Source organism: Gymnodraco acuticeps, unplaced genomic scaffold (assembly GCF_902827175.1).
Source record: "Gymnodraco acuticeps unplaced genomic scaffold, fGymAcu1.1, whole genome shotgun sequence".
In the NCBI taxonomy this organism is placed as follows: Eukaryota; Metazoa; Chordata; class Actinopteri; order Perciformes; family Bathydraconidae; genus Gymnodraco; species Gymnodraco acuticeps.
Window position 1 is genome coordinate 359,423 of NW_022992116.1, and position 10,508 is coordinate 369,930.

Genomic DNA, 10,508 nt, shown 5'->3' on the forward strand with positions numbered 1-10,508 from the left:
TCGTCAACAACCTTTTTTTCCATGACGAAAACGAGATGATGACGAGACGGCACCGACGGCAGTAAACAATAACTGCAACGAAATCATCATGCAATATCGTTGACGAAAAGTGACGAGACGAAAATGTAGTTTACTAAATAAAAACTATGCCAAAATCTCTCTTTACTTTCGTTGACGAAAAACGAGGAGACGAAATATTATCAAAGATAACGTTACATCTCTGATAGTCAGTTTTTCTCCCAGCAGTTCCATTTCCGGTGCTGCGGCAGGGCAGCAGCTGTGTGTGTCTGTGCTGCGCGCGGCGGTAGATTTGAATTACACCGGGCAGCGGCACACTGTGAACTGTCAGGAAGACTCGGGTCTAACTCATGGTCTAACTAACCTTATTCAACAGAAAATAAAATGGCAACAGGGCTTGGGAGCAGTGGTCGCACTCGCGTTAACCGAATACCCCCTGTCAGCGCGAGTGAGTGATAAATTGTGTACTCGACGGGTAATAATGGATTATGACGGAAATGTTACGATCCTGTCCGTCAAAATGACTGACAACGAAAAAGTCTAAAGCCACCACTGCTTGGGAGAAAGAAACGATGCGATATTTGGGCCCATTTTCGCTACAATGAGGCTGAGATAAAAAGCGAATGCATTGTTTCATCAGAAGCAGGGGCGGACTGGCCATCTGGAGAATCTGGATAACCACAGAACGGCCGGTCGTCAAGGGCCGTTGACGGCCGGCCCTTTAAAATAAAAAAAAGTGTTTAACGTCATCATTTAAGTTGCGCTGACGGCCGACAGAGGGCGACAGCGGCTGCTAATGCAGTTGTGTGGTTCTTATCTATCAATTAATCACACACGAAGAAGAAAAAAGACCGGCCACATGAAGAGAAGGGATTAAACGCCGCGGCAGACAGGGAGAATGAAAACACATGGATACAAATCAAAGAAAACGAAAAGAAAAAGGTAGGGCCGAGAAGGCAAGAAAAAAAAAGGTGAAGTCACTCGCAGGTGAAGCATATCAATGTCGCAAATTGACAGACCTTTTTGGCAGCAGCGCTGCTACAAGTACTATCAGCAGCAGCTTAGCAAGATGATGAAGAGAATGATGAGGGCGCGAGTTCAGATATACAGCCAGCCTCCTGCGTTCATGATGAGGGACAGAGTTGAGCTGCTGGAAGAACCAGCTCAACTGGCACACGTGCAGGGCAAGAGCAAGAGGTGGGTGAGAATTATTCCTTGAACTCAGTGGCGTTTTCTCCTGGAGGCCAAGGGAAGCCAGGCTTCCCCTGTTTTTTTGGATTGTGGTTATAATATTAATAAATAAATGAAAACACTTCGTTTAGTTTCGGTAATTATTCTGCCGGCCCGTCTCTCCCCCATTCTCTTTGAGTATTTTTACAAAGAGTGAAACAGCGCCCCTCTAGATGTTATGGTGAAACAGTAGATTGCACTCTGTTGTGAGAGGAGGCCAGCCGAAATTGGCTTCCCGTGGTGAAATAAAATGGAGGGATTGACCAATCAGATGAGGCTCACGTCATGCCTCACAATCCAATCAAATCGCATCAACTTCAGTTCATACTGTAACTGTCATCACTGCCCTTACAAAGTAGCATGCAACTGAAGCAAGTGCAATTATGGAGGGTGGAGTATTTCATCAAAAAAGAATTGTACTAAACTTCCGCTACAGCAGCAACTAAAAATGAAATCTGATGACAGGCCAATGCCCAAACTGGAGCTGTGTACAGAGAGGAAAAAAGGAGCGAATCTGACGTAAAACTTTAAATAATAAACAGCGGATTTCTAACATTTGACATTTCATGTGGCCGGACTGGGTCAGTTTCCAGGGCTGAATTTTAGTCCCAGTCCGCCCCTGATCAGAAGGGAAGCAATGTGGCCAAAACACCAACCCGGTATCACGGCAAGACGTGAACATGTGACGATGTACCATGCTGGGAGACGTGAAGATGTCACAATTTCGTCCCTTCAAACGTGACAGTTACTTATTGTTAACCCACGTTAACCAGTGGAGAAATAACCGGAAATACCAAGCAAATGCTACCCCAACGTAATGATTTATTTTTTAATAGCCACACTCGATTACGTCGATGTTCTTGTTGCCCCAGCTGGTCGACACCTCTTTGAGCAGGAACAAAGGCTACATTCATGTATTAAATCGATGTTAATCCATGCGTGTAGATGTGGAATTAACGGACGTGACGTTTTGATCCAATTGGTAGATAGGCTGTATTTACACCAAAAAGGTGCACAGCTGATATAAAGGGACACCCAGTGGTTAAAGCATGTTATTGAATTTCATTATTTTTATTATTAGATATTAATAGGATCCCTATAAAGTATATTCATTACTCGTTATTCTCTACTAATAGTTCATTAAAGACTGTATATAATGACTAGTTTGCACATCCCTTTCAAGATTTCAAGATGTTCTAAGGTTTATTGACATATCATATAGGCCTACACAACTATGGTGTAGTTATGCATTAGTAATCGTACACATTAGTATGCATAACAAGTTACAGGTGGACACGCCCCCAATTATGCAAATGAGCTAAGTCCCGCCTCCCATTGTTCGACATCCTTTGATGTGAGGGTGAGGTGTCATCACCCCATAGGGGTGAAATGCCCCCCTGCAGCGCCTTTGTTCGAGATCCTTTTGATGTGTGTTATGTGAAAAGCCCCCTGGGCTAGCGCCTTTGTTGTCTAATTCTTTGATGTGTTGATTAAGTCTCTTTGAAGCTGTATTTGTAGGCCCCCCTCAGAGCCCTTTTGTTGTCTAATCTAATTATGACGTCTAATCTAATTATGACGTCTAATCTAATTATGACGTCTAATCTAATTATGACGTCTAATCTAATTAGCCTTTGGTGTTTGCCCTTTGATGTGAAGTGTTATAACAGGCCGGTGTGACTTCACACTGGTGTGCTATAAACCTTTGATGTTAATCTAGGTGTCTCTTTGAAGTTATGTGTGAGACTGTCTACCCAGCCCCCCTCCCAGCCTCCCCCCTTTTCTACCCCTTCCGGGGCTATGACGCGAACAAATAGTGGGGGGTGGAATTAGGTAGAAATACGTTCAAACGAAATAACAAGACAGCAATTCCATTTACCCAGTCACCTTTTCAAAAAAGAAAAATGGCAAGAGACGCCTCGAATGGGGTTTAATCAGCCTGTGACAACTTACAGCCATCCGTCCGTAGCGTCAGTCAAGAAACGAATGCAGCAGCAGTGCGGGGGTCAGACGCCTACAGCCTGTGCACAAACTTATCTCGTGCCCTCTTTTGGTCAAGCGCGCGTTCATGTGTGTTGGAGGAGGGGCTCTGTGAGGAAGTGGCAGATTTCCCCCCGGTTTGACTGCAAAAGACTCTCGCTTTTTCCAAATGATCTAACCCTTACCTTTAAGAACAATTCACACACACACACACACACACACACACGTTGGAGCCCCCCCTGGATGTGGGGGTTGAGATAAGCCTGGGGTGTAAATGACTATGTTAATTAAGACACTCTCTGTGAAATGAGAAGAGAGGGATGAAGTTAGTTTTTAAAAAAATAAATAAGCTCAAATTAAATAAAAACAGCCATTAATTTTCACTCACCAAGACATCTAAAAACGTTATTGTCCTCTCTAGATTTGATTCAGGGTTTGTTTTAAATGATGTGTGCTGGCTAAGGATGTTTCTTTTCAAGTTTTTGTGAAACTATTAATTACAAGAAGTATCTGTTTGCAAAGAGGTTATTTTCAAAAGATCTTATTTAGGTTTTAATAGTGATACCTAAGGATATTCTCTTTTAGTTGTATGGATTTGTGAACTAATGTGTAATTACTTTTATTAACTATAAGAAAAGTCTGAAGACGGAAATAATAAAACAATTTAAAAACATGATATTGTCTTTTTTAATCATTATTTTACACCACTGTAAGGAAACCCAATATGAGGTGGTAATATTAGAATTCTGCTGTATCCATAAAAGAGAAGTTTTCTTAAAAACGTGTTTCCTATTCCATTTCACTTCATGACGGCTCCAGGGTGCTGATCAGGACAAAAGAAAAGCTGTAAGAAGACGCGTAGCTAATTACCTGGATAAAAGGACTCATCGATTGGTCAGTTTTTTTTGAGGGGTTGACATGGCTCTGTTATTTGGTATTTTATAAGGCGACAAGATCTCTACAGTTTGAAGAAACTAGAGGATGAATTATCCTACCATTCCAGCTCTGCGCTTTATTGACCTGGACGCCATCACAAAACAATGTGGTAAGTACTTATCTTATAATATCATGTAATTATTAAATGTTGTTTATATATATATATATATATATATATATATATATATATATATATATGTGGATAGTATATTATTAGATACTTAAAAAATATTATGTTTTTCTGTTTGCAGTAGAGATCCTGTGTGCTGAAAACCCTAATGTATGGGGTCATAGGATTATTGAAATACTAGGTGAGTTTCTTTTTTACTTCTTTTTAACATGTTTTTAATTAGAAAAGTATAGAGTAATATGGTGTAGATTATAATCAAATCTTTCTGTGTGTCTCAGCTCAGGATACTCTGAGTCAGATAAGGCCACTAATAGTGGAAAGAATCTGCTTTGCACTTGGAGCCTACCTTAATTTACCCTCTGTGGAAAGTGATTATATTTAAACTAATTGTATTTTATTTTGAAATCAAATATGTTTTTTATGTGCAAAGTATCCCCGAATAACGTTTTTTTTTTTACTCTTTTGTTAAAAAAGGTGGCGAAGTCTACAACACTGACAGAGGCTCTGTGTATCAAAACTTTCCCCCTGTGGAGTTTACACACAATCTACCCTTTGAGGTAACTGCAGACCCCCTGAGGACAGCCGTCGCCCTCCCCCGGGACTCAGATAACCAGGCATACACCCCCCTTTTCAACGCCCCCCTGCAACCGCTTGGGTCTGAAACCTTTATGCAGATTCCGCCAGAACTGCAGGCCGATTTTTACACTTACAGTGCCTATCTGGATGACTTTGAGTTACAACCAGACATGCTCATATCGAGTCAGACAGACTCAAGCCCTAGTCCTCAGTTCGAGGGTGATTCAGGCCGATATATCACTCCTCACAGATCCCCTCCTGACGAGATATTACCCCGGTAAATGAGTTTTATGGTTATTTTACAAGATGTTTGATAAATGAATAGTCGTTAAATGTATAACCATGTGTTTTTCAAATACTTATCCTTCTTTTTCTCTGTCTTTTTTCTGTATAGATCAGTCAAGCTATTACCAGGTGGACCCCCACTGCTGTTATTGCCAACTTTATGGACACACCCACTGAATAAGCTGGAGGGTCTCATGTAAATTGATGCCGATGTAACCGACCGGTACGTTTCTTCAGCTGTGACAAATGTATTTCTGATTTTGGTTTCATAAACGGTCAAACATGGATGATTTAGCAGTTAGAGAATTTTCTTTTCTTCCGTCTATAAACGACATAAATGAACTAAGCAGTGATGAGGAATTCGTGTATGGAGATATGTCATTTCCTCAGTGTTCGGACAATATCAATGAGTTAAACGACGAAGAACCTACCACCTCATCACAAACAAACTCAAGCCATCCCATAACCTTAGATAGCGCTTTGGAATGTGTATTAGCATACTATCAAAACTCTGACACTTACCCCGGTCTCGGGCTTTTAAATCAGCTCGCAGACGGAGTAAGCCATCTGAATGGAGTAAATAGCATAGCTTCAACCATTACAGAAGCACCAGTTTCCATCGTGCAGAATGGTGAACACGTTAGTGACTCAGAATCACCAGTTTGCTCCATGCAAAGTGGTAGACATGTTGATCAGAATGACACCCCGAAAGCTTCAGAATCACCACCCCCCTCGTTCCAACATGGAGGGGGGGCTAACCGAAATGCCACACCAAGTGTTTTGTCTCGACCTGTATTCAATAACACAGAACTGCGTCAGTCTCTAGTCCTACCCCCTCCTAATAATGACGAAGCAGACTTTACATCCTATTATGGGGTTCTGATGAACAATGTACAGGATATGGTAAATGATGCTTTTTCACGGGCAGATAGGGAAGATATTGTTCAGGTTGAGCTCCGGGGCGAGCAGCTACAGGCTAATGTGTCAGCCATTTTGAATGCTAATGATGATAATCTAGCTGATTTTGAGGAGGCCCTGTTCAATGCTGTACAGTCAAATTTGGAGGTAATGGCAGACAGTAACCTCGAGTTAGTAGTGCAAATTGTACAATCCCCCCGTGGTGGTGGTGCTAAACGACTGGCTGGTAAAATGTTGGACAATGAGATAGTTAAAAAGAAGAGGCGTTTTCTGTATGTGGTACAGAATCCGTTCAACCAGCTGTGTTTTGCTATTAATTTAGCACTGTTGTTGCATGACAACCTCACTGATAAAGAAGGTTTTGAATGTGGTAAATATATTCAGAGGATGGTGGGTTTGACAGATCAGACAGCTGTGACATTCAACGACATTGTTAAATTCAAAGAGAGTTAAAAATGCACGATTGTGGTATTTTACAGAGGCGATGAAGATCGTACTCACTGTAAATTCCAGACAGAGGGTCCCAAACGAGACAAAACTGTGTTTTTGTTTCTCTTCAAAAATCACTACTATGGGATTAAAAACTTGAAGGGGTTTTTAGGCTCTCCATATGTCTGTGAACATTGCTACACAGGCTACAGCTCTCAATGGAGTCATTCCTGTACTGGTCATTGTTATGTCTGTCTTGACCCCTCATGTACTCTGGACGAGTTTAAACTAGGGCTGTCAGTCGATTAAAATAGTTAATCGCGATTAATCGCAAATTAATCGCACATTTTTGATCTGTTCTAAATGTACCTTAGAGGAATATTTTTTAATACTCTCATCAACATATGAGTGGACAAATATGCTTTATGCTAATGTTTATTATCATTTGAACAATGACAAATATTCTCATGAATATTAAACACAACAACCTGTGTGTGTGTTGGTGTGGTGTGTGTGTGTGTGTGTGTGTGTGTGTGTGTGTGTGTGGTGTGTGTGTGTGTGTGTGTGTGTGTGTGTGTGTGTGTGTGTGTGTGTGTGTGTGTGTGTGTGTGTTGTGTGTGTGTGTGTGTGTTGTGTGTGTGTGTGTGTGTGTGTGTGTGTGTGTGTGTGTGTGTGTGTGTGTGTGTGTGTGTGTGTGTGTGTGTGTGTGTGTGTGTGTGTGTGTGTGTGTGTGTGTGTGTGTGATGGATCGTTGTGCAACTCAAGGCATATGCTCGAACCGGAGCTGCCTGGACGCTGCAATCATGTTGCGCACTATCCGTGCTGAGTGTGCTGACTTCTCGTACAATGTCCCACTGTCTGGCTTCCTGCATAAAGTCAAGTGCTCGGCGCAGTTGTGGCGAAATGTCGCTCCTCTGTTTTCATTTAAACAGCTCCATATCCGTTAGCGCAGCTAGCTAGCACCAGATGCTAACAACAACAATGCACGTAAGGTCTCTCTCTCGCTCGCTCGGGCCACACACACACAGACCCTCCCGGTCCTCCCAACAGCCAGTCGGTGCCTGCCGGTGAGCGTGGAAGTGTGGTCTGCCATCAATCGCGTTAAAATAATTAGTGGCGTTAATTTTTTTTATTAACGCGTTAACTTGACAGCCCTAGTTTAAACCCATCTTTTGTAAAGACTGTAACAAAACGTGTCGTACGGCTGGCTGTCACTCTCGACATAAAAAACAGACACAAAGATCATCAGACATTGCCAGTAACCGCGATTTACACAAAAAGTGTGTAGATTGTCAACTTTCCTACTACACTCCCAAGAGTAGTGCAGATAAAACACACAAGTGTGCGGTGAAAAATGTAAGACATGCAAGGGAAAATTACCCTCTGCTTCTACAGCCGATGGTGAAAAACATCTGTGTTACATCAGAGTGTTACCCAAAGAGACAGAACACAATGACAACATTGTGTTTTATGATTTTGAAACCATGGCGGGGGCAGATGGTGTACATGCCCCCTTCCTGGTGTGCACAAAAACCCTTGCGGGTGAAATTTGGGTCTCGGAGGGCACCGACTGTGCACTGCAGTTTCTGACACACTTTAGGCGTCCAAAGTTCAAAAATGCAACCTTCATCGCTCACAATGCTAAGGGTTTTGACAGCTATCTAATTATCAATGCAATGTTAGAACAAGGATTAAAACCCTCTTTGATAATGCAGGGAAGTAAAGCGATTTATTTTACTGTCCAGGATTTCGGACAAAAGTACATAGACTCACTGTCTTATCTCTCTATGCGTTTAGCAGCAATGCCAAAAGCTTTGGGATTTGAAGATAAAATCAAGGGATACTTCCCACACAGTTTCAGCTCTAAGGCTAATCTGAGTTATATCGGACCTTACCCCCCAGCACACTGTTATGGGATTGAACGCATGACAACTGATGAAAAAAGTGACTTTTTCACCTGGTATGAGATGGTACGCACGGGTACTTTTGACTTTCAAAAGCAGGCACGGCTTTACTGTAAAAACGATGTGGACATTCTTGCCCAGGGAGCCACTTTATTTCGGAAAGGGTTTCTCGCAGAGACAGGAGTTGATCCTTTTAGTCGTGCGACCATAGCTTCTGCGTGTATGAACGTTTTTACCACCAACTTTCTACCACCCAAAACCCTGGCAATACCACCACCCAACGACTACCGCTATGAAAACAAGACATACTCGGACGCAGGTGTTCAATGGCTAGAGTGGATAGCCCAAACAGAAGGTGTATTTATTCAACATGCGTTGAACGAAGGAGAAAAACGAGTGGGACGTTTTGTCGTGGATGGTTTTGCCGAAGTAACCGGGGGCAAGATTGTCTGGGAATTTCTTGGTTGCTTCTATCACGGGTGTCCATCTTGCTACAAGGGCCATGAGAAAAACCCCTTGACAGGTGGCACATTTGAGCAGCTCCATGCTGCTAGTGAGGAAAAGCTGCATGAGCTACAGTCTGTTCACGGGGCCAAAGTGATCGTTATGCGTGAGCATACATGGGTTGAGATGAAAAAATCCAACCAAGATTTACAGGCTTTCCTCAGGGAATACAAAGCGCCAGAGCCATTGACCCCCCGCGATGCTCCCACTGTTTCTCAAACTTTTTCATACCAAGGACCACTTAACCAATACAAAAAACACTGCGAACCACCTAACTCCACAAATATCCAAAAACACATAGTTTTTTACAAATCGCCTGAAAATGGTACAAACAAGTGGCCACATGTGTGATGAACTTAAGCTCGCTCCATTGCGGAGATATTGCCGCGAGAGTGCGGAAAACGTAAATAAATACATTTATTTCAAATGTGAGATTTTACCAATATACTCACGGACCACTAGGGGGCGCTCACGGACCACCAGTGGTCCGCGGACCACACTTTGAGAAGCACTGCGAGGGAGGACATGTGCTGTAGAGCTGAGGCACACGACAGCGGCAGATGAATTGGTTCATTATTGTGATTTCACTTCACTCTACCCTTTTGTAAACTGTACAGGCTTATATCCCCTTGGACACCCCCAGCTCATATTCCGAGATTTCAAAGACCCTCGCAGTTATTTTGGGTTAATCAGAGCCACAGTAGACCCCCCCAGGGGACTTTACTTTCCTGTCCTGCCCTACCGAACTGCGGGGGGTAAGCTAGTGTTCACCCTATGCCGTACATGCGCTGAGCTTAACAACCAACAGGGGCCCTGCATGCACAGCAAAGAGGAAAGAGCATTAACAGGAGTTTGGGTGACCACAGAATTCACCAAAGCCCTGGACATGGGTTACAAGATGACTCAGATCACAGAGGTGTGGCATTTTGAGAAGAAAAGTGACAGCATTTTTGTAGACTATATACACACATTTTTGAAGGGCAAACTTGAAGCATCAGGTTACCCTTCAGAGGCCTCAGATGATGAGAGCAGACAAAAGTATGTGGCAGACTATCATGCTAAGCAGGGCATCTTGCTGGATGCAGATCAAATCACATCAAACCCCGCCAAAAGACAAGTGGCAAAACTATGTCTCAACAGTTTCTGGGGTAAATTTGCCCAGAGAAGCAACCTGAGAATTTCTTAACCTCTTGTTTTCAGCTAAACATAAGGTTACGTATTTCTCATTCCTCAACGACAGGACGGCTCTTGTTCAGTGGTGCTACGGTGAAAAATGCTATTCTCCTCCCAACAAGGTAGATAACATATTCGTTGCAGCATTTACCACTGCGTATGCCAGGCTGAAACTGTACAGTGAATTGGAGAAATTACAGCACAGAGTCTTCTACTGCGACACAGACAGTATCATATATGTGACGAGAGCGGGTGAGACTCCACTGCCCATGGGGGTTTATCTGGGGGATCTGACAGACGAACTGGGGGGCGACACGATTGCAGAGTTTGTTTCAGCAGGCCCTAAAAGTTATGCCTATCAGACCAAAAATCAAAAAAAGGTTGTGATGCGTGTGAAAGGCATTACACAAACGCACGAATGTTGTGAA

At 42.9% G+C, this 10,508-nt stretch overlaps 1 protein-coding gene across 6 annotated transcripts; it reads left to right on the forward strand.

The window, feature by feature from the left end:
• The first annotated feature begins 881 nt into the window (after nucleotides 1-881).
• Nucleotides 882-6,844, forward strand: LOC117537788. Of its 6 annotated transcripts, none has more exons than XM_034203150.1 (6): nucleotides 905-960; nucleotides 4,172-4,270; nucleotides 4,413-4,472; nucleotides 4,570-4,659; nucleotides 4,766-5,144; nucleotides 5,262-6,844. In XM_034203150.1, exon 6 carries the CDS (start codon nucleotides 5,435-5,437, stop codon nucleotides 6,521-6,523), a length of 1,089 nt encoding a protein of 362 aa, XP_034059041.1. In that variant the 5' UTR covers nucleotides 905-960; nucleotides 4,172-4,270; nucleotides 4,413-4,472; nucleotides 4,570-4,659; nucleotides 4,766-5,144; nucleotides 5,262-5,434; the 3' UTR covers nucleotides 6,524-6,844. The 6 variants fall into 6 exon arrangements, with proteins under 6 accessions (XP_034059043.1, XP_034059046.1, XP_034059041.1 ...); XM_034203154.1 differs by having other exon boundaries at nucleotides 5,262-5,437; XM_034203152.1 differs by lacking the exon at nucleotides 4,570-4,659 and having other exon boundaries at nucleotides 882-960.
• Nucleotides 6,845-10,508: the final 3,664 nt, after the last annotated feature.